This window comes from Amblyomma mixtum, chromosome 6 (genome assembly GCF_055824585.1).
Source record: "Amblyomma mixtum isolate Tamu chromosome 6, ASM5582458v1, whole genome shotgun sequence".
In the NCBI taxonomy this organism is placed as follows: Eukaryota; Metazoa; Arthropoda; class Arachnida; order Ixodida; family Ixodidae; genus Amblyomma; species Amblyomma mixtum.
This window is the reverse complement of record NC_143017.1, coordinates 114,898,036-114,920,891: the sequence shown is the minus strand read 5'-3', so window position 1 is coordinate 114,920,891 and position 22,856 is coordinate 114,898,036. Positions and strand designations below refer to the sequence as shown.

The 22,856-nt window shown below is 44.8% G+C and overlaps 4 protein-coding genes across 4 annotated transcripts in view; all 4 read right to left on the bottom strand.

Annotated features, from left to right (window-relative positions):
• Nucleotides 1-2,046: 2,046 nt before the first annotated feature.
• LOC149340117 (acetylcholinesterase-1-like) lies at nucleotides 2,047-7,844 on the bottom strand. The gene is made up of 3 exons (XM_089548863.1): nucleotides 6,172-7,844; nucleotides 4,682-4,834; nucleotides 2,047-3,207 (listed from the first exon to the last, which is right to left on the bottom strand). The coding sequence occupies exons 1-3, from the start codon at nucleotides 7,788-7,790 to the stop codon at nucleotides 3,015-3,017; spliced, it is 1,965 nt and encodes a 654-aa protein (XP_089404989.1). The 5' UTR covers nucleotides 7,791-7,844; the 3' UTR covers nucleotides 2,047-3,014.
• Nucleotides 7,845-10,079: 2,235 nt separating this feature from the next.
• Nucleotides 10,080-17,823, bottom strand: LOC149340116 (acetylcholinesterase-1-like). Its single transcript, XM_089548871.1, has 2 exons — nucleotides 16,169-17,823; nucleotides 10,080-12,760 (listed from the first exon to the last, which is right to left on the bottom strand). The coding sequence occupies exons 1-2, from the start codon at nucleotides 17,806-17,808 to the stop codon at nucleotides 12,607-12,609; spliced, it is 1,794 nt and encodes a 597-aa protein (XP_089404997.1). The 5' UTR covers nucleotides 17,809-17,823; the 3' UTR covers nucleotides 10,080-12,606.
• A 3,522-nt stretch (nucleotides 17,824-21,345) lies between these two features.
• The window catches only part of LOC149340115 (acetylcholinesterase-1-like), a 5,188-nt gene continuing 3,677 nt past the window's right edge, over nucleotides 21,346-22,856 (bottom strand). The window contains exons 2-3 of the mRNA XM_089551054.1: nucleotides 22,638-22,787; nucleotides 21,346-21,547 (exon numbers count right to left, since the gene is read on the bottom strand). Coding sequence (XP_089407180.1) covers nucleotides 21,346-21,547; nucleotides 22,638-22,787 — 352 coding nt within the window. The remainder of the gene's footprint in view (nucleotides 21,548-22,637; nucleotides 22,788-22,856) is intronic.
• The window catches only part of LOC149340114 (acetylcholinesterase-like), an 18,126-nt gene continuing 17,955 nt past the window's right edge, over nucleotides 22,686-22,856 (bottom strand). The window contains exon 4 of the transcript XR_016283581.1: nucleotides 22,686-22,787. The gene's annotated coding sequence lies outside the window, so the exon portion shown is untranslated. The remainder of the gene's footprint in view (nucleotides 22,788-22,856) is intronic.

Below are 22,856 nucleotides of genomic sequence, written 5' to 3'. Positions count from 1 at the left end.
TGTAAATGCAGTTAACTACTTTCCAAAGCCTCGAACCATCTAGTCTGCATACAAGGCTTGATGATCAATGTTTTCCTTTCCAATCAGTGCTTTTACGAGAAGCGCCATTCTTTAGACATTCTTTTATACTAAGGCATAAGGAATAAAAAAATACAACTCTGGCACGGCACTTTTTCACTCGTTTTGTCATAGCTTGACCTTGTATGACTGTAACGTACTTCTCTGGTAGCTTAGAAGAGAGATCTATGTGGCAAGAAAATTGTTGTTTGTTCTATCTTTTGTTATAGATTATTTTAAGTGCTCTCGGCACAGGTGGTGACCCACATACGAGAAGGTGGCTTTGATTCAGGTGCAGCGCATTCCATGTCGAGCAAAACATTGAATAGTACTGCCTGAGTTAAAAGCTAGAAAATTATTGAGTATTGGGCTTCCAGATTATTTTTAGTTTTTGGAACTAATTTGGCGTTAACGTGAAACTCTTAGTTGTGCTCACATTGTGAATGGACGAAACAAGCAAAAATAACTCGTTCAGTTGGACATCAGTGCGGCGTACTTACCCACTGATAATTAAGGAGCTCAGCATTGATACTACTTGCTTCATGAAAACTTCTTCTTTTGGAGTGTAGTTGAGTCTTCGAAGTTCCTCGCGGCCTTTGTTGCCCAGGGCTTCAGTATACTGACTCTCGTTCTTAAGAGTAGGGAGGGAGCCCAACGCGTACATGATGTCATCGCTGTGTACGACTCCCATCCACTTCTGCCAAAAACTGTGCGACCCTCTGTGCGCAAAGACGAATCGGTAAGTGTCTATGCCTTGCTGCGCTGTAATGTCCGCAAAGAGTTTCGCCGGACAGTGGGCCACCGCATCTCCGAGCAGCTCACTCGCAACCTTGACCACGCTTTCTGGTGTGTGCTGGACATCTGGTCCTCCAAAGTAAGCCTCGACTATTGGTCGAGCGTGAGATACACAGATTCCAAAGAGGGGCTGCAAAGCGACGGTCATGGCTAGCCTGTAGTCTGTGGCCAGAAGGATTTTCAGCGATGGAGACGCGTATTACAAGTTGTCGAAAAGGAGTGTGCCTTCGTTCAGTGTCTCTCCCTCTCGCCCCCTCTCTCTCTCTCTCTTGGCGAAACTACAATCTTTTCAACCACGGAGGTCACAGAGAAAGTTTCAGTTGAAGACTGTCAGTGTGTCCCAGTGTGCCCGCAACGGACCAGTTTTGAAGCGAAAAGCTTCACTAGGCTAGTCAACACCGGGTCTGGCGTGCGCCGTGGTCAATTTTAGCCACTTCTGCGCGTGCGCTAGTTCGCCGCGCGACGTCACTGGAGAGACGCACGTGGTCGGCGAAGCCGTCGCCGAGCGCGGCTTCGCCGGTAGACCTTCGCCGACGTTCGCGCGCTCTGCGCGTTTTTACTGAGTGTGCATCGGCGCGCGCTCGGCTTCTTCGTATGACGCTACTTGCAGCCGCGTGTTTACCACAGTTACTACGCATGCGGAAGGTGGGCTATATAACGCGCTTGCCTACACTGTTATCTTGGTGCTCCCAGTGCATTGTGCGCGAACTGCGACAGCCATGACGTCAAACAAAGCATAACTGCAGCTTTTTGCTTGTATATCCAGGCCTAACCAGACCTAAGCCACTGCCGTTTTATTTTATTATAATGCGCTCAAGAAAACACGTTGTCGGGCTTTCTCGTGCATGTTTTTAAATAAAATTTGAGATGCAATCACAAGACATGCCATAGGAATGAAAGCAGTTCATCCGCACACTTCGTGTCCTGTGCTTCTTGTTTTGTTTGCGCTCTTAGATTTTGGATTTCAGCTTGAAATAACTATAATCGTTTTTCATACTCAGGACGGAGGCACATCATATCGAAAATCTTGATCGCAGAAGGGTTGTTTTATTTATTTATTTATTTTATTTACAGAAGACTGCTGGCTTTATTGCAAAGCCTTAAGCAGGAGTGGGTGTAAAATACACTTTGACAAAAGAAAACCTCCTTGAGGCACACGCAACTCAGCACACAATACCGGAAAAATGAACGACGAAAAGAAACAACATTATACAATATTAGACGACACCTCGCGTCAAAATGAGCACTGGGGGAAAGAAAGAAGAAAAAAAAAAGGAATTGTTGAATGCTGCAAATTTGTTACAAATTCCTAAGCGATGCCGTAAATGACTCCACAGTAGAAGCCTCTACAATATTCGCTTTGAGGACATTCCATTCCCGCACAGTACGGGGGAAGAAAGAATTCTTGTATGTTTCAGTGTATAGAGATTGCGATAGTGCGCCGCAGGTGATGTCACGCCACTTACCTCCGGCAACTGCAAGCAGCCGCAGTACAGCCCTAAAGCCGGGCGATGTTGCTGACGTCACAGATTGCGTCAGCTAATCAGGCTCTCAATTAACACAGCTCACAGAGAAACTTATTGTAAGATCACCTCGCTTACGAATATTTCGAGGAATCGTGGGACCCGCACATTAGCCATTCTCCAAGACGAACCATATCATAATGCAGGCGACCACCATCATTATACAAAGATTTCGTGCGTGTCAGGGGCTCCAGAAATCATGCAAGATAATTAGATGACGCAATCTGCTTTAGCGACGTGCTGCAGGGTCGAATTATAGTATGCCGTTTTAGTTTCAAATATTTCAGACAGAGGGAAAAGGAAATATGCATTGAAACGAAGTTACCTTTCTAGGAATAGCACAGCCTGGCGTTTGCTCTCATGAAGGTTCATGATTCAACATTTTCACATGCATCCGAGAGTTAACTACGCAGTTTTGATGTAACCACCTACTTGCCCAGCCTTACTGTCGAGGTCGCGTCTCCTCACGCATGTTTGTATGTGTCTGAGTTTCTATAAGAAGATGGACACTGTAAGGAGAGTAAGGCCATATCGGTGCATAATACTGCCTTTTCGTTATTTACAAGCGCCGATGGTTCAGATGAACAATTCTGTGTTTCACTTGGGCGGTACTGGCATAACCGCTGACTAGCGCAGATTTCACCGCAGTAGGAGAGTAGTTGCTACGGCAGCATACAACAAGCAAGCTAACGGTAGTTTGACAGTGCCCGACGACATTTTCCGGTCCTTAGCCGGGAAAGAAACCTTCGACTTTGATGCAACCTTGCGACCAGGTTGCTTCGTCGGCTTCGTGCTCGGCACCGCTGTGACTGCCCCCGTAGATTTTTCTTCGCTGTCAACGAAAAGAGAACAAAAATACAGGCCAAGTTCAAATCAGTCACAAGTGGTTTACAAGCACATTTTGTCTACCTCAGGCTTCTGATTTAGTACCCATTTTATTGATGGGGCACAAATACCTGCTTTTGTTGCATACAAGCTTTTGAGGAGGACCCCAAAAGATGAAATCTTTTTCGGCTCTATCAAAAATGTTTGCCTACCTATCTCCGGTTTTTCTTTTTTAAATCTCCACCGCGAAAAAATAAAGCGGATCAGCGCACATCATTACATCATCCCTCAACGCATGTTTGGATGTAAACCCTATGCACGCCAAACTGCAGAACAGCTGTAAAGTCCCTTAGGGTTCCTTCGGTGCTATTACGCAGTGTCGCTAATTGTGGCCTCCGATATGGGAAGTTCAAGTTTCTTAGCCCCTAACATATTCAACCAAATGCTTTTAAAAACATCTAATTATGATCTGCTGGCGTCTGCTTATTGTCTGTGCATTTATATTCGCAATTCTTGTTTTTTTTTATTCATTATAATGCCTCAATGAGTATTTTCTACTACTCGGAGGAAAGAAAAAGAATGGGGAATGCAACATGTGCAAGAGTTTTGTTAAGGAATAAAGTACTCATCTGCCTTTATTAAAATTTTGATCACACATCTAGATTGCAAAAACTACCAAGAATTTTTTTTTGCATTGTAGTGCTCTCATGTTTTATCCCAGAAGACCGATATCATCACCTCTGAAACGCATTTTTTCTGCTGAGCAGTGCAACGTCCTTACTGGGCAGAAAGTGATCACATAATCTTAAATGGGGAGCGTTAATAAGTTCTACATAAGTAGTGGTACTAATGAAAATATCATTCAGGCGACCTGAGAAGTGGGCGCTATTTTAAACCTGCCCTGTGTTGACACGTCATCAATGTGATTGAGGTCTATGCGGGACTGTATTTTCCATTGTTTTTTTTTTTGTTGCATGTGGGATCCCGGGACATCCACGCACCTACATACTCCAAAAAAACTGGTCACTGACTAACCCGCATACACCACACTCACCTCGATGATGCGAAAACACGGAGGAAATTTAAAATAAGGCACTCATGTCAGCCGACCTGAATGACGGTTTCGCAGCACAGCTGCTGACGTAAAACTTTTCTGGGAGTTTTAATGGTTGCAACTGGTGTTACATTAACAACGCGAACAAATAAAAACTATATGTTCTATACTTTGGGCGACCCATTAAAGCGACCAGTACTGTGAATAAGCGATTGATGCATGCACATTCACACATCAGATGCCTAATATTAAAGCAACAAGGAGCTGGGTATGGCAGGTTAATCAGTAATCGCTTTTTCGGCATTAAAAAATTTATAACGAATAGCTCCAAATGGTAATCTGACTTTTGTTCGTCTAAAAGCTTAGAATGTACTACCACAAGGACGCGTCTCGCAATACAGTAGAATAAGAGAGGTAATACACTCACTTTCTGTAAAATATCGGTGTCCAAAGGGCGCAACGCTTTCTCTTGTCGTCATCGAACGTCGTGTAATTGTGTGGCTTCAACAGAACTACAGGATAGCGGTTGCTTGTACCATACTCCTTCCACTCAGTCCCAGGCTTCGGTGTCACAGGCTTCCTGTGAACAAGAGGGAGAGGCAGTGAGTGTGTTTATACTTTCCATACGACCACTTCTACTGGCTAACCAGGAGGGAAATAAACTTCCGAGACTGTAACATTCTTAAAACATCTAAGAGAGGCTGCGCGCATAATAAACAGGACATGTGCTACATCCCGTTCGTAAACACAAGGAGTTATTACGTAGTTTTTTTGCAGGATTGTTGTTTCTGACAAATGCAGAAGCAAGCAGCGCAGGGGACTGATGTGAAGAAGCAATAGCTAAGCAGGTGACTACATGCGTGCACTATCGGGCAATCATCGCTGGTGAAGGTAGCTGCAGGTCACTGCCGTAACATATACGCTGGAGCACTGGCAAATAATGGAGTCATCGTCAATTTGAAGAAAATATATATAATCGGGATGCCACAGCACAATTCTTTAACAATACTGAAAGCAATCACGGTTTTTTTTTTTTCATATAGGGGCAGGAGCCAGAAAGAAGAATGTGACGTGCGTAGCGAACGACAACTGGAAAAAAAAAATGAAACCTCTTCATAGCCCCCTACGTTTGCCAAACAAACCCCTCTGCCGTTGAATTCAGTGTGGTTTCCTGGACAAGTTATTGAACCAAAATGATTTTCTGGGCGAACATTTACTGCTACAAATTCTGCAGCACCCGATATAATTTCGCACCTTTGTCTAGAATGTGGATGTTCAGGGCATTTCGTTTCTTTTTCATTTTACTTACATAATTTAAATTCGACTGTCCATGAAATTTCACGTAAGTCCACAGCTCTGCGATTGCGTCTTTTACAATAATTTCACGTAACTGAACAACTCTGCGATTGCGTCTTTTAGAATATATTGAATGATAATTGTGTCACTTTGTTTTTTTTTCATGCTACCCTAATTTTTTGAGCGCTGCAAACTGGTAGCATTTCAGGCGGGAAAAGATTTATCATCATAATTTGTATGCCTCTGTCCGTTTGACATATTTCGAACGTGCAGCAGGGATGTGTATCACTCGACCAACTCGAGAGTTAAGCGCTACTGCAAAGCACCGTTGCTGCTTCTTCGAAAGACAAGTTTCAATTACGTAGCTGCACGAACACAAATGTTCCCTTTCCTGCCTATGAATTGTTTCTTCTGTCAATAAAAATCTTCATTTTCAATAATGCGTATTTCCTGTGCCAATATGTCGTTTATGTAAGTAGTTGCCTCGTTGCCTGAATTCACCCAAGATAACTCATCACTGCACCGAAAGCACTGCGCGCAAGCCCAGAGCGTTGTAAGAAAGATATAATTACGCTCAGAGCATTAAAATCCTTCTTTGCCTTTCATGGCAGGTTCACTTACCCAGACTTAATAAACGAGGTCCAAGTAGCGACGATTTCCTTCATGAACTGCTCCTCTTCAGCAGTATAGTTCTTCGAGGCCAGACGCTCCTCGACCTCTTTGCCCATGGGTTCGGTGTAGCGGCTCTGGTCCTTTATGAACGGCAACGTTCCCAGAGTGTAGAAAATATCTTCCCCATGCGCCACTCCCATCCATTCGTCGTACAGGCTGTGCGTTGGCCGATAGCCGAAAAGGTACCTGTAGGTCTTGATCCCCTGTCGCGAAGCACTGTCTGCAAATAGTTGCGTTGGACAGTCGAACACCACGTCTCCCAGCATTCTCGCCAGGATATCCTGCACCTGTTCCAAACTGTGTTCCTGACTGTCGTCGCCGAAGTATGCGCGCACAATCTTCTTCGAATCGGAGACAGGAATGCTCAACGCCTGCGCCATGATGATGATACACAGCATTCGGTACTCAGTCTTCATCATTCCCGTGAGCTGATGAAACGCCTCTAGCATGACAGCCAAGAACATGGTGCCCTCGTTGGCAGTCGTTCCAAGGAGCACTTCTCTAATGTTTATTTTCTGCCATGTCTCGGGTGTCAGGACGGAGAATGGAAGGAACTCGTCCTTGTCCAACGGCGCATACATTCGTTGCACAAAGTCAAACTTAGCTACAGTGTTTATGATAAATGACGCGTCCAGACGACGCAGACACGAAATGACGTCTACAAGCTGCTCCTTGAGTGTTTTCTTCGATTCGTAGCATCCCAGAGCAGCGGCTGTATTGATGAACTTTCCCTCGCCCCTGAAATATATTGTGGCGATCATTGACAATGGTGCGCCGCTTTGCATGATGGCCCTCTTAAACAGTCCTTTACTGTGAGGAGAGACTGTGTGCAAAGCAACCGACGTTGACCCCGCACTCTGTCCTCCCAAGGTGACTTCATTCGGATCACCACCAAAGCTTGCTATATTTCGCTGTACCCACTTGAGCACCAAGTTTTGATCCCAAAGACCCATGTTTCCGGGGATCTCCGGGATGTTTAGAGACAAGAAGCCGTTGATTGCTACGCGGTAATTGAAAGTCACTACAATCACGTCGGTGAGAGCCACGAAATTTGCTGCATCGTAAATGAGTAGAGACGAATCGCCGCACTGGAATCCGCCGCCGTGAATGAACACATACACGGGAAGCTTTTGGTTGCAAGAGGAGTTTTGGGGCTGTGAACACAGTGACATTGGTTTCCATACGTTGATGAACAAGCAGTCCTCCGACGCGTTGGAGTAATCCAAGGTCATCTTCGGCATCAGCGGGCACTGGAGCTGTTTGCATGCCTTGGGCTTGCTTGTGGCCTTGTACACTCCTCGCCAGGGCGAGATTGGCCGGGGCCTCTGAAATCTTAGTTCGCCGACTGGGGGCTCCGCATACGGTATCCCTAGGTACGCTTCAACTTGCTTGTCGCCGACAGAAAGGCGCACTCCCTCCAGGAGGCCGGAGTCGATGCGGGTGACGGGAGGGCCATCGCATTCGACGACCGCAGGAACGAAAAGAATCCCAATCAGAGCAACACCAACCGCAAATCTCACGGCAGTTCGATCGCGACAGCGTGCCGCGAAGTACGAGGAGAGCGACATATCTTGCGCGCAGAGAGGACACAGCAATTCACCTTGGGCTCACCTCTTAATACTCTCCCGACTGCTGTGCTGTGCCGGGTCTCAGCGGTCGCCGTCACTTAAGTATCGCGACTCCTCCGAGGAGAAAAAGCTGTTATTAGAGCCACTAGCGGCTTCTTCGCTCTCATAGCCAGTGGCTCGTATGGCAATGAAGAACACGTTAGAAAGTGGCTATTTATTTATTCGCAGACTGCTTGGTCGGCTTCATGAATATGCAGCGTTTCCAGGAATAGCTAAGGGGAATGGATGCGTCCCTGAAAAGACGCAAGCAAGCATTCCGATGGCATTGAACTATTAGGAATTACGTCGATGGGGTAAAACCTCGGTTTGGGTAGCATCGAGGAATTGTTATTTACGTACATAGCTATCACCAAGGTCATCTTGCGGTGCATTGGAGATCACGGCGTTCAGAAAAAACAAACTGTTGAAGAAAGGATTTAGGCAGCGTGCCGCAGCGATTTAATGATTCTTAGTAGAATAAAGTTGCCGTTCATGTGAAAGTTAACCACTGTGATTAAAACAGGAGCTTTGAAAATATTGGTTCCATTTCTACGAAGTGAATTCAAAACTTTATCTTTATCGACTGTGGGCTCAAGGTATTAGACTGCAGTCATTTTTGTTGCTCACCCTGCTACCAAAAAAAAAAAAGAAATTCGACGCTAGCAGACCCTGACACCCAATGCAAACAGCCGCAACACGATGATGATACCAGTGAGCACATAGTGTCAGTATCGAGTAAACCGGTATTTTCTTTCTCCTTACGACAGGACTGGCGCAAAAATAAACAGTGAAAAACATGGGAAGATACAATTTCCTTTTCTCCAAAAACCTGCGAAGAAAGTGATGTTCAAGAACGAATCTTTTGAACTGATGCTACCCCAAGAGATTGCTTTGAGGACAAATGTCTACGATCTACTAACATATTATTGCAGATGGCGCGTGAAATGATTTAACTCTCAGTTGTGAGGTTCAGTTCAGCCACGTGGTTTTGTTTACAATACAAAGAATTTTCAGCCCGAAAATCTTCTTCGATTTTTTTGTGCTAACATCTAACAAAGACGAATAGCAACATTGAAGGTGCAGTGCTTAGGCAAACGAATTTTTCATGCATGTAAATCGGGAAAGCTCTATCAATGTAACGTGTTTATGTGTATGTGTGTCTCCACGTTCTCTTTTGGTGTAATATCAAGCTTTGCAAAGTACTTTTGTGGCGATTTGTCTTTTTTTGTCAGGATGGGAGGATGAATTCGTTTGTCCCTGCTTTGCTCCTTTCGTTCTGCCCCTTTCCACTCTTTTCACACCCTTTCACCGAGTTTCTTGTGTTTTTTTTTATGTTCGGTGATTTATTTATTTAATGCCATTTCTTAACTCCGGCTGCTTTTTTCAAACCATAGACGATTAATAAAAAAACAGCCTAAATCTCATAATTCTCTCTGTTAGAAGCTACTACTGCAGCTATAGTTCCATGTTTGTTTTCCCTCCGCCGCTCGCGCCTTTATGGGCCAAAATTGATGACATGGTTCAAAAGAAACCCCGCATTATGGAAAAACTTATACCTTTGCATGTTTTAGCACACGGCTGCTGGTGAAAGTTCATTCATTCGCCTAGTATTCTTGTGCTCTGCGGCATTTCATTCCGTTCGAGTGCACTTGGAAATCAAGTAAAATTCGTTTTTTTTTTAATTTTATGATAATTTTTCTATTTTTAGAAACGCATGTGACTTCAGTGTTGAGAACAGATGGCGAGTATTTTGTTGATAACTTACTGATAGTTCTTCGTGCAGTCGACGCACTACTAACAAGATGCGCTATTCACTGAAACATCATTTTGGCCAGAATAAACATGTTCGGGAGCCAGATAAAGGCTGTTTGAGCCTGCATCGCTAGAACCACTACACCAAGCATGCCTCTTTACACAAGAGTTGCGGCTGCTGCTTATAACTTGTAATAAAGGCGTAATTACTCATTGGTATCAATCCAAGCGCAGCCATACGGCTACAAGGAAATCATAATGGCGGTGCCTACTCCACTTCACTTCACTTTCACTTTATTACCTTAAAGGCCCCTAGGATTGGGGGTATTACATAAGGGGTGGGTTACATTGAAAAATCAGATTAAATAAACAACGAAAAAACGTAAGATACAAATATTATTCTCTATTAAAGGTAGCAGTTAAACAGTTCGCAAATGTTGATGGGCAGGTGATTGCGGCGATGCCGTGTGGAAGGCTGTTCCAGTCCTTGGCTGAGCGTGGAAAGAATGACGATGCAAATGTAGTTGTACGCGTACATGGCCGGGCTACTTAAAAGGGATGACCAATGCGGAGGGAAATGCGTGCCGGCGGATTGATGTAGGGAGGACGACGAAGTGAGCTGAAATAAAATTTGTGAAACAAGCACATACTAGTAATACGACGCCTACAAGCCAGGGATGTTAATACTGCCCCTGCTTTTAGTGCTGATATACTGACATTATATGTATAGCACGAATGTATGAATCTTGTGGCTCGATTTTGTACTGATTCTAGGGAATTTATTAGATAATTTTGGTTACGGCTCCAAATAGCAGAGGCGTATTCTAATTTAGAACGGACAAGTGATTTGTAGGCAAGCAATTTTAGGTTTTGTGGCGCATGACGTAGATGTCGTTTTAAGAATCCAAGGCTTCTGTTAGCGGATGATATGATTTTAGTGACATGCGCGTTCCAGGTTAGATCATTGGACAATGTTACTCCGAGGTATTTGTAAGTCTGAGCTAATTCTACCGTGACGTGCGAGATTTTATAGGAGAAGAGGACAGGATTACGTTTTCGGTGAAATGACACGACTTTGCATTTATTGGGGTTTAGTTCCATGAGCCAGTTGTTACACCAGTCCTGTACGCTGATTAAGTCATTCTGGAGGGCGAACTGATCAGAGGCGTTGTAGATAGTGCGATAGATGACACAGTCATCGGCAAAAATACGGACGTTACAAGAGACATGCGTTGGAAGGTCATTAATGTATATTAAAAATAATAGCGGACCAAGGACTGATCCTTGCGGGACACCTGATGTTACCGGAACAGAGCTAGAGGCTTGATTATTAACGTTAACGAACTGGGTGCGGTTAGCCAGGAATTCGCTTATCCACTGTAATATGTTAGGATGAAGGTTTAACCAGGACAGTTTTAGTAGTAAGGGTTTGTGGGGTACTTTGTCAAATGCTTTCGCGAAGTCCAGGAATATTGCGTCAGTTTGTAGGTTACAGTCAAGGTTCACATGCAGGTCATGGATGAAAATAGCCAACTGTGTATCGCACGATAGGTTCTTACGAAAGCCGTGTTGAGCAGGATAAAAAAATTTATAGAGTCAAGAAACTTCATTATATGAGAATAAATGACATGTTCCATGATTTTGCATGGCACACTTGTTAAAGAGATCGGACGGTAATTAAGGGGTGATTCTTTGTTACCTTATTTGAAGACCGGAACAACCTTCCCCACCTTCCAATCACTGGGTATGCTACCTGTGGAAAGTGATTGTGCAAACAGTTTTGACAGATACGCTGCGGAAGCATGGCAGGTATTTTTTAGGAACTTGGGGGTGATATCATCAGCACCTGCAGAAGATGACATCTTGATATTTTCAATGATAGATATAATGCCGTGCACAGAAAAGATGATTGGAGGCATATGCGAACTCAGGTTGTCAGTTACGGTACAAAGTGGCATATCAGTTTCGTCTGTGAAAACGGATAAAAAAGCGGCGTTAAAAATATTAGCACATTCAATGCCACTGGTCATCTCACCAAGCGGGTTAGAAAGTGTGATGACCGGCGCCTGTTCAGGGTTTAATACTTTCCAGAATTTCCTCCGGGTATTTGTTAGAATCTTGGGGAGGTCAGTTTGGAAAAATGTTCGTTTGGCATCATGGATAGACTGCAGGTATGTTGACTCGGCTTCGTAATATTTGTTCCATGCGCATGCACTCGGGTTACGTTTAGCTGCACGGAAAAATCTCTTCTTTTTGTTTTCAAGTGTTTTCAAATGCTTTGCGAACCATGGTTTGTTGGGATTGGCACGAAATGTGATGGTGGGAATAAACTTCACTGTAAGTTCTATAATTTTAGTTTTAAAAATAAGCCAGTTTTCCTCAATTGATCGATCATCGAAACTTGTATCAAAGTTTGGAAAGAACGCCATTAAATGATTATTGATTTCTTCGTAATTCGCTCTGTCATAAAGGCGAATCGTTTTAGGGAATGTTAAGCGCGATTGGGGGATGAAGGGGTGTCTCCCCTAATTAACCTATACAGCAACTCTAGCATTGTTCACTTTCATTCGTCATCGTCAATGCTAGCAACGACGTGTCATCGCAGTTGGACAATTCTCCATTCGCATATTTGGAGGAAAAAACACAGGGTCTCATGCTATCAAAACAAGAAAATTCAAAAACAGACCACGAGTAGCTTGCCGCAAGCCGCCTCAAACAGCGCTTTATGTGCTTCCGGTATAATGTTCATTACCGAAGCCTCTTTTTTATGACAAGAGCCGGTTACGGTCGAAGCATCGTTATTTTTTTCCATATTTGTACATTTTTGTTCCACATCAAGCACATGCGTTGAGCTGATAAGTCCGCAAGAGCCAGTTTAAAAAATCGGTGCAAAACACATGACTGAATAAGTCGATTAGCAGCTGACTCTTTGCTAGTGCCGATTTCGGTGGGAAGGTAACTTGAGAGTCCATTTAAATTGGTCAATGTATATTTTTGGCACGTGCAAACGATGAGGATGAGAATTTCACTTCAACAGGAGGTGTGGTCGCCAAATCTCGCAGAGTTTTGATTTTGGTTCTTTCATTTCTGTGAAGTTCCCAAGCCGAAGGAGAAGCAGCCTTGGATCATCCGGGGTGTACTTGCGCCATTCTTTATCAGGGACCGGAAGTCCAGGTTTTCTGCAATGGCAAGGGTGGTCAAGTTCTGCAGCCAGGTGCGCAACGAACAGACATACCGCAACTGCTGCCCGAATAGGAGCAATGTAGTTAGCACTGTTATTTCTCCATTACCACAAACCTATTCACACTTGACACATCCTTCGAAAAGTGAGAAACTGGCTGCAAAGGTTTTTCTCGACATTACATGTGTGCAAGCCATCGCTATCCACAAATAGTAAAGAATGCAATTTAGTCTTCCATTTAAAACAGTGTCAGCTGCTTGAGTATGCGGGGAAACATCTTGCTGAAAGCGTTACGTGATGTGCGCGTTGGTGCTTAGAAAATGGTTTAAAATCTCGTCGACAGTTTATACGCGCGCGTGATAGCCGCTTGAGAGGGCAGACAAGTGATCAGTGTAGAGCCGCGGTCCTAAGGAATTGAATATGCGAGTATGATGAATTTAGTAGGTTGTTGTGTTGTGTTGAGTGGCTCGTAAGCAACTAGGGCTGTCACGCGCCAAATACAGTTATAAGGTTGATTTCAGACGCTGATTTATTTCTCACGGCCTGAACAAAACAGAGGCTTTGATGAAAATTAAGCAGAAAGTAGCAAAGCACTTCGGAATGTAGTGAAGCGCATTTAAAGGACAAACACCAAGGCGGAAGAAAGTCGTGAGAAAAGCGCTAAACTTCATCAGGCTTCTTTGCTTACCACGCCAGCAAATATAAGGAAAAATCTAAGCATGCTGCTGAAAGATCAAATGCACTTGCGCATGAACCGTTAGGGGTACGGGAATTTACACTCTGGTCGCAAATACAATCACTTTCTCTCTTTCTATATGAGATGCTTGCAACATCTCTCGTGCTGTTGCGTAACAGCTTCTACACAGAATGTTTTCTCGTGTAGCCGTGGCTCACGCCGTTTGAAGTGGGCGCAATTATCTGACGAATGCGTTCCTTCTTCACCCTTTGGCTACTTCAAACGTTCCCGTGCGCCGTCATTACGAGACAGCTAGCGTAGCGGAGACTACTAGAGTAGCCGGGCGAGGCCACTGCGTGTGCGCATCTGGCGTCCGGTAAACAGGCGAGTACGTCTCTGCTATGCTAAGTGACTGTACTATTGCAACGCCCCTCTTAGACTATATGTGGGTTACTGCAGGCCAGGAAAATTTTATATATGACCCCGGTGCAAGAAGTCCATGAAAAGCTCGTAGAGCAGTTGTCAAGAATTATATTCCTTTGAAGGCCAGTAGCGCAAGAGGGAAAGTCAAGGTAGCAGCAAGCTGCAAGGACTTGGAACTGAACAAGTAGGCAAATGCCACTGGTGGCTGCAAGCGTAACGCCCTTACGGTGATTAAGTGGCAGGGTACGCATGGACGTGACATGCGTACATAGGGTACGTGGCAGCATGTCACGTCTGAAAGCATCCAAATGCACCTCATGTTCAGGGACTGTTCACAACGGAGAATTCAAAAGAAGAGTGTTTCCCGCAGGGTGTGAATGGAATAGATTACGTCCTTTCCGATATTGAAGAATAGATCGATCCTGTGATTAGCGGTGACCTGTTTGCTTCTGTCAGGAATTCTATAGGGAAAAAAATGGAGCTGTCAATTTTGAAAAATTCTCACCTTCGATACTACACAATTGTCATTTTGCTCCAGTTTCGTCTTGGAGATAATATAATCGCCTCTGAGAGCAGATTTAAACTTCAAGTACAAGGGATCTGATTTGAATCGTGCATTACTCATATCCTTCGCTATGCTGTTCAGCCTTTAATTACGGCGCCATACGCTGCTTTATTATACGCTGCCAGATACGCAGCTTTATTATTGTTTAAAACAAAAAACACCTTGACACACGCAGACTGTTTGGATAGTGTACTAACAAGCTTTGTCCAATACAGGAGGGAATTGTTTTCTACGCACGAGCTCCTTCTAAATTGTTTGTTGTAGTTATTAGAATCTGATTCAAATTTGGGGGAAAAACTTTTCTGCCGGCAGTGCTCACCGCTGGCATAGCAGCTCCTTCAGTATAAGTCGGCACACTCTAAGACACTTGAGTGAGCTGTTGCCAGCCTATTCCTTGAATCTGCTGTCGTTAAGTAGCGCCCGCATACCACGCAATTAGCTTTATTAAGAAGTGAATGGTTGCTTTCAGCCGGGTTACCGGTTTTCCCATCACGTGACTTGCTGAAGCCCTACTTTGAAGAAGCAAACGAGGCATGCTCTGGAAGCAGAGCGAGCTGGAGAAAAACTCGGTTAAACGTGAAGCGGTTCCGGAGGCGCACAAGATCGGCTATAATCTAATTAAACTGGCGAGCATACATGTTTCAGATTGTCGTATTTTCTGCTCCTCAAAATCTCGCCCAGATTTCCTCGTGCATCCCTTGCTATGGAGAAAGTGATGCATGGCAAAAAAAATAACACGCCAAGTAGTTTAAGTTCTGCACAGGGATTTTCTATGAAATTACTTTCACCTACGGGAAGGCAGACATGGCATTGCAATAATGCCCACGCAGGGGAATATTTCAGGTCCCTTAAGGGTGAAGAAGGGCGCATAATGAGAACACTGCGCCTAGTGCAAGAGGTGTGCGCACGTTAAAGATGCCAGGCAGAAACTATAATGCAGCAGTACAAGAGGTGTTAGAAGCCTACAAAATAAAAAAGAGTGGAAATGCATGTATCACCGATACGTCTTTGGCGCTCTTTCAGTCTTAAAAATATATCCAGAACAATTCACCTGAAAGTCCATGGGCATTTCTTTCTGCTGATGCCTCCTTTTTTCATGCATAATTACTGGCCTGGTCCGCTAATAAAGCCAGATGGAAGTTTTCGCTCGTACCAAGTGTTTTTTTCCTGCTTGATGTTTTTGTTGTAAACGCACTTAACTGCTTTCCGAAGCCTCGAACTATCTAGACTGTATAGAAGTCTTGATGAGCAATATTTTCCTTTTCAATCAGTGCTTTTACTAGAAGCGCCCTTCTTCAGACATTATTTTAGACTGAGACACAAGAAACAAAACAATGCAGCTCTGACATGGCTCTTTTTCACGGGGTGTGTTATAGCACGGACGTTCTATGACTTCTACGTACTTCTGTGGTAGCTTGGAAGAGAGATCTATGTGGCAAGAAAATTATCCCTTGCTTATTATATCTCTCGCTATAGATTGTTTTAAGTGATCGCGGCACAGGTGGTGCTCCACATCCGAGGGAGTGGCTTTGATTCAGGTGGGGCGCATTCCGTGACGAGCACAACACCGGATATTACTGCCAGAGTTAAAAGATGAAAAATTATTGAGCATTAGGGTTCCGGATTATTTTTTTTTGTAGCTAAGTTGGCGTCAACGGGCAACTTTAGTTGTGCTCACATTGCCAACTGGCGAAAAAACCGAAAATAACTTGTTTAGTTGGACATGAGTGCGGCGTACTTACCCGCTGATAATGAAGGAGCTCATCATTGATACTATTTGCTTCATGAAAATTTCTTCTTTGGGGGTGTAGTTGAGTCTTCGAAGTTCTTCGCGGCCTTTGTTGCCCAGGGCTTCAGTATACTGACTCTCGTCCTGAAGGGTAGGGAGGGAGCCCAACGCGTACATGATGTCATCGCTGTGTACGACTCCCATCCACTTGGGCCAGAAACTGTGCGACCCTCTGTGCGCAAAGAGGAATCGGTAGGTGTCTATGCCTTGCTGCGCTGTAATGTCCGCAAACAGTTTCGCCGGACAGTGGGCTACCGCATCACCGAGCAGCTCACTCGCAACCTTGACCACGCTTTCTGGTGTGTGCTGGACATCTGGGGCTCCAAAGTAAGCCTCGACTATTGGTCGAGCGTCAGATACAGAGATTCCAAAGAGGGGCTGCAAAGCGACGGCCATGGCTAGCCTGTAGTCGGTGGCCAGAATGCTTTTCAGCGATGGAGACGCGTATTGCAAGTTGTCGAAAAGCAGTGTGCCTTCGTTCAGTGTTGTTCCCAAGACAACTTGCTTGAAGGGAAGTTTTTTCCACGTGCTTTCAGCCAATGGGAAATCGGGGAAAAATTCGTCGCCGTATTCGGGAATGAACACTTGTTGAGACTGATCTAGCATTTCCACAGTCCGTACCATATAAGCTGGCTCAAGTTTGCGGAGACAAGACATGACGTCATCGTGCTGCTCCTCCACGCTCTTCTTGCTATCAAAGCAACCTAATGCACCCGCAACTTGGATAAACTTCCCCACACCCCGATAAGAGAAGCCCAGGATCATAGAGAATGGCGTAGCGCTCATCATCACGACTTTCTTGAATATGCCCTGGTGCTTCGGAGTAATGGCCTGCAGTGCCAAGGAAATTGCGCCGGCGCTTTGACCTACCAGGATAACGTCTTCGGGATCACCTCCGAAGTTCTGAATGTTCGCTCGCACCCACTTCAGTGCCATGTTCTGATCCCAGAGACCAAAGTTCCCGGACAGTTCTGGCCTTCCAAGCGACAGAAAGCCGAAAATGCTCACTCGGTAGTTGAACGTCACGAATACTACATCCGACAAAGCAACAAAGTTAGCCGCGTCATACAAGAAAAGAGCCGAATCGCCCCACTGAAACCCGCCACCATGAATGAACACGACTACAGGCCTTTTGTCGCTGCACTTTGAAGAACCAGAGCACGTGGAAGAGCGCTTCCAGACGTTCACGTAGAGGCAGTCTTCCGATGCGCTGCTGTAGTAGTTTAGCGGAGCTTTCGGGATGAAGCGCAGTGTGGTCTGCCAGCAGGGTCGAGGTTTCCTTACAGCAGCGTAGGTTCCATTCCAAGGTGCGACCGGCCGAGGCTTTCTAAATCGCAGGTCTCTGACAGGAGGCTCCGCGTATGGTATGCCCAGGAAAGCGTCGATGGTTTCGTTGCCTACAGCCATTGTCTTACCCGCAATGACACCTGATTCAACTTTAACGATAGGCACAGATTTCGCAACGGGCTCACAGCTGCACTGGGCGGCTACAGCAGCCAGAAGAATTACAATTGTTTGCCATTTCTTGAACACGCGTTGACACAAGTAGACTGCATAAGAAGGTATGGCCTTGGAGCCGGAATGGAGCACCATGACTTAGCCAGAGCAGTGGGCTTAATGGAATGACGGGGTGCTGTTCGGAGCGCCCTTATTTGAGTGGGAAATGCGAACCCGGCGAGGCGACGTCTCCCTTCCTGCACGCTGAAGCCGAAAAGCGGAGAGGGTGGAAACGCCGCCGTGTTTAGCAGAAGCGTCATTACGCGCAGTCAAGAAACCATTTCCTTCTCTTGCGTCAGTACGACCGCGAATGACAACAAATTCTTCCCTTTCGTAATGTCTTCATTGCCACAATATTACTTGCTACAGGTAGGGGGAGAAATCCAGGCTATGAAAATGCATAAGCGGGATTTTCAAAGGTTAGTGCCGTCTCTTTTAGCGCACTGACGGACTAGGAAGAAGGAAGAGAAATGTACGACGATACAGAGAGGAACATCTTAGTGGAGGTCATTTCCTGCGCTATTGCATTACTGCTTCCGCGGAGAAGAATTGTTTATGGTCAGAAGGTCGGGCCACGGCAGGCTACTACAATGATTTTTCTTTCAAACCTTGCATTTATTTCCAACTATGATTGTTTTCCACGTGTTGCATTTGGCCTCAACTTCTACGTGATGTCTCATCAGCAGCTAATTGTAAGATTTCGCGGGGGTCCATCGTTGTAGGCTGTTATACTATAAATTTGGTATCTCAAGTAGTGTTGCACGAGAGTGATCCCAATGCCCCCAAATTTTAAGAAAGAAGTTAAAATACCTCCATAAAGAACCACGTATATGACCTTGAACGTGATAACAAACACTGAGAATTTAGTGGAATTTTGTTAATCATGTCGTATTTCGTTTTTCTTTCCTCATGCAACATCCAGACGTTCTGTTCAACCCTGGCGTTAGAAAAAAAAAGTCAAAGACACTGTCCTTTTAAGGCAACATTCTCGTCGAGACTGTTGCATCAGACCTCCCTAATAAGTTACGGGGCTGCTAAGAAATTAGAGGCTTCAACTGCCGCGCAGTGTTACGCGGATAAAATATAATGCCTCAGTCAGAGAACACGTATCCAGGTGGTTGTTTTTTCAAAGTAAGCAACAGTTACTTACCTATGGCAAATTACAAAGGTACGGCGCCTTTGGGTCGTCGCTGTGAATAATGCGACGAAAAAGTCGCGCTTATCTTGTGGGCCCCCTTGATGCAAATCAGGTGAGGAACGCAACTCAGAATACTGCGGCCTAATCGTTACGTGGTGTGGAGGATAATGGTATTTCCTTTCGATTTTTATTCCTCTCGGACCGGTTTCTTGCGAAGTTGCTGCGGCAGTTTGGGTTTAGGAGAAGGTCACACGTGCAATGAACTCATTGCTAATTCACTGCAAGTTATTCGCAAGGACTTCATGATGTTGATGCTATTTTATTTTCTCCCAGGCATCTACAGAAGCTGTATGGATCCAATATAAAGGTGAAAGCTAGGTGCTTGGTGCTTTCAATGCCGATACATTATTTTGAACAGTGAGAATAACACACAAGACAAAGAAAACAACTAGTCAACACTGCGTTCAACATGAATTATTCTTTACTAAGAAGCGAGTATTCAAATGAACGATTTTTTCTTGACCGGCCATCCAAAATTCACAATCTGCTTCATGCTGTATGTACACTTCCTGACATCTTAGAGGCTAATCGTTTCGCTCACCTTACCCGTCACAAATAATGGCATTGGAATGTTTGTTCCTCTTATTGAAAGCGGTGTTTGTATCAGCGTTAACAGTTCTTTTAGTTGCTACGCAGTCACAATTTAAGTTTCTTTTGTACTGGTTCCAGGCAGTCATCACTTTGATATTACTTCAAGCATTTTGTGGAGCTTGATACCTCGCAGAAAACTTGCTCAGTGGAACAGCCTTACGTTCCTGCGGATGCATTGTTCTAACCTGATTGATTTAGGTTGCTGCGAATCGAAGTGTATGGGTCCTAAAACACCTATCAAGCACCTCTCTAGAATAAAAAGCTGCCTCTAGAAAAGCTTTTGTCACCACGCATTCTCGTTTTTTAACCGTTTTGTTCCATGGGCTAGCATCAATACTGCGCCGAGAAGTCATTGATGCCGCGGTATCTTTATGAGGGAAGTTTTATGGCCTTGGTGACCTTCATGGCAGAAACTGATCACATCAGTTACAGTTGGCCTCACAACCACCTACAGTAGGCACCATCAACTCAGTGATTAATATACCAACTTCAGTTTACCATACTTATTGTGTAAGGCTGGTAACAAAAAATAAGTGCGTCTAGAGAGGACAACTTCAAGGATCTGCTCCCCGCTGCAGCCAGTGAGGCAGAGGCCGGAAAGCGAACAACCACATTATGAGAACTAAGCGGTGAAAAAGAGAGGAAGAACGCAGTTGTGGTTGTCAACTCCATCGAGTCAGCCACTTAATTAATCCTGAAAGATGTCCGGAACAATGCCTTACCGTTCATTGACATCTCTTTCAAAAGAATAGAGGGGCGCCTGACCTTCCGTTTGTGTCGGAAATTTACACACACTGGCCGCTATCGACAGCTTCGTACGCCACAAAACACCTCCCGTGGTGTCGGCGCTTCTCTACCAGACATCCTGCGCAGCACAAAATAACAGAAGGAAAGAGGAAAAAAAAAAAAAAGAATTAGAGACATCAAGCGAAACGGCTGTGGGTCGCTTTCCTGCAAGGTTCTTCTTTTGGGTGACCGCCTCGACCCTCCCGTACAACATAAATACACCTGCGACAACAATCTTCCATTCCTAATGCTAATGGCATCAGCGGGGCGCTATTGAGGGTGCCAGGAAAAAAAGATATTCAAGGTGTTTTTATCACTCTGGCTTGACGTCACTTTTATCTGTCGGGCTTTTATCACAAGGGCTGTGCTTCACGCATTGGCCCCCGAAAGAATCGTCAGGGATCAGCTCATAACGTGTGATTAACTCAGTGCGTCGCCATGCTTACCGGCGAAATGAATAATGTTTCGGGAAGACTTCACTGATCAAAAAAATTACTTCCGGAGTTGTTAGACTGTGCGCAATGCCCCAAAAACATAGCAACCTAATATATAGGACATGCCACATTGGCCTACACTGATGTCAGCTGAACAAAAAGGCTTTTTCCAGAGTCGTGGCATATTTAAACCGCGCATGAAACCGTCAAGAGGTCGTAGGAAGCTCTGCCATATGTGTACACTAGTGGGCTATGAGACGGGGCCGGCATCAGCATATGAGAGCCTGGCATTTTAATTGCTACTCCGGCCATATGAGTCACCATAAAGAAGAGACTGAACCCATCTTGAAACTACAGAGGTCTATCTTTAAAGATGTTTGCTAGAGTCCCTTTCCCTTTTATTAAGTTCTGGCTGGACTGGAAACTTTTTTCCGAAAACTCTTGGCTCTAAATAATGCTCTTAGTACGCTTTTCTCTCTTCCAGTCTCCGTAGGCTCCGCAGCTTCAACATTCATAAGTTTCGAAGCTACATCTGAGTCCGTCATAAGAAAAAATTGTTGAGTGGCTGCGTGAGCAACTATTGCTTTAAGAAGAAAGAAACGACACTCGCTCCCTACAATCTTTTTATTGTGAAATGAAAAGGAGGAGATGAATGCCAAGAGCCGACATTGCTATGGCGAACACTGTCAGCGAGTTCTGTTGAGACGATGACCCACTTCCTTGTCTTTTTCCGGGACTATGTTTTCTCTTTGGAGAATGTGGACTACGTGTTTTAGTAGGCTTCGTGGTAGTGGTTGATGTCACCTCCCGATCTTGTTCTTCATCACTGAAGATAACGGAACAGCATCAGCGAAGGGAACGTCAGACAAGAAGAAAATGCATTTCTTGGCGTGTTTTAATAGAATTAATAACTGTCTCGAGTTTGCGATATTCATTTTCTTTTTGATGGGAACGGTGTGTCATATTTTTGTTCTTGTTCAGGTCCTGGTTATACAACCCCCGTCAAAAGTAATACAGCCCAAGGGGCTCTCTTCTCAGTTATTTACGGGGTAGTGTACGGCCCCCGTCAAAAGTGTGCAGCCCAACGCTTTTAAGCTGTTTAGCGGCGCTGCTTAGAACATCTAGCAATACAAAGCTTAGGAGGATTGAGGACTCGAAAGCATTTATCGTTCGAAAGATTACGGTCGCTGAGTATGCATAATCGGCCACGCTGAAGGCCCCGCAAGCAAACCCCTTGGGCCTACACTTTTGACGGGGGTGTCAATTCTTTTCCCGTAACATGTGAGATTCACTGCACTGTTTTCTCAAAATTCCGGTGATTTCTAGCACCCTGTTTTTCTGCGTTTAAGGTCTTCAATCAACAGGCCATGTTTTTGTACGAGCCGCATTGTTCTGCAGCTGAATAAATTTCATCCGAGGAGCACAAAACCTTCGCAGTAGAAAAAGTTATGATTAGGGAAATTAGACATAAAAAACTTTTACGATTTGTTAACAACAGAGTTGCAGCGCTGCCTAAACGTCATTTGTGTTTGGCCATGATCAGTGACTAGTGAACTTCATCAGCGATGATTTCTGACCAGATGGTGTGCTGTCAAACCATCGACAACAGAAACTTTCAAAATAAAAAAAATACCTGATTCTCACGTTTGGAGCATTTCCGCACATATGTCCACCTATAAAAATTCTTCCTAATTTTCATCTGCTTGTAAAACTAAAATATTACAATGTAATACAAAAAGGAGTGATAAAAGCAGAAATGAAAGCTCACAACTGGTAAGAGTGCGAATCTTGTGCGAAAGGAATATTGGCTTCTGTCGAGATGATAACATCTTTCGTCCTTCAGCACGAGCTCAGTTTTGCTTCAAGCAGGTTCGTAAAAACAAGTTTGCATGCCAAGAACGCCACGAACCACTTACTTCCTGTAGAGTATTGGTCTCCATAAGGCGCAGCGGTGAATCCTGGTGTCCCGAACGATGGTAAAGTTGTTCGGCTGGAGCATGAGCATCTGGCGCTCATCGGTGGTGTACGCTGGCCAAACCACACCAGCCCGCTGAATGCCCGGTTTCCTGCAAACAATAGTGCATTCATGCTACCTTTCTGCTTTGCTCCGATTGCGTGAAGTGTGGTCGACGCTA

What these genes read in the sequence shown, in the direction of transcription:
- LOC149340117 (XM_089548863.1), bottom strand. Translation starts at nt 7,790, where the DNA reads ATGTCGCTCTCCTCGTACTTCGCGGCACGCTGTCGCGATCGAACTGCC. An exon ending in ACCTCGTTTATTAAGTCTGG is followed by an intron (nt 4,835 to 6,171) that starts GTAAGTGAACCT and finishes TCTTGTTCACAG; the next exon opens with GAAGCCTGTGACACCGAAGC. An exon ending in ACACCGATATTTTACAGAAA is followed by an intron (nt 3,208 to 4,681) that starts GTGAGTGTATTA and finishes TTTCGTTGACAG; the next exon opens with CGAAGAAAAATCTACGGGGG.
- LOC149340116 (XM_089548871.1), bottom strand. Translation starts at nt 17,808, where the DNA reads ATGGTGCTCCATTCCGGCTCCAAGGCCATACCTTCTTATGCAGTCTAC. An exon ending in AGCTCCTTCATTATCAGCGG is followed by an intron (nt 12,761 to 16,168) that starts GTAAGTACGCCG and finishes TTGCCATTGCAG; the next exon opens with AAAACCTGGACTTCCGGTCC.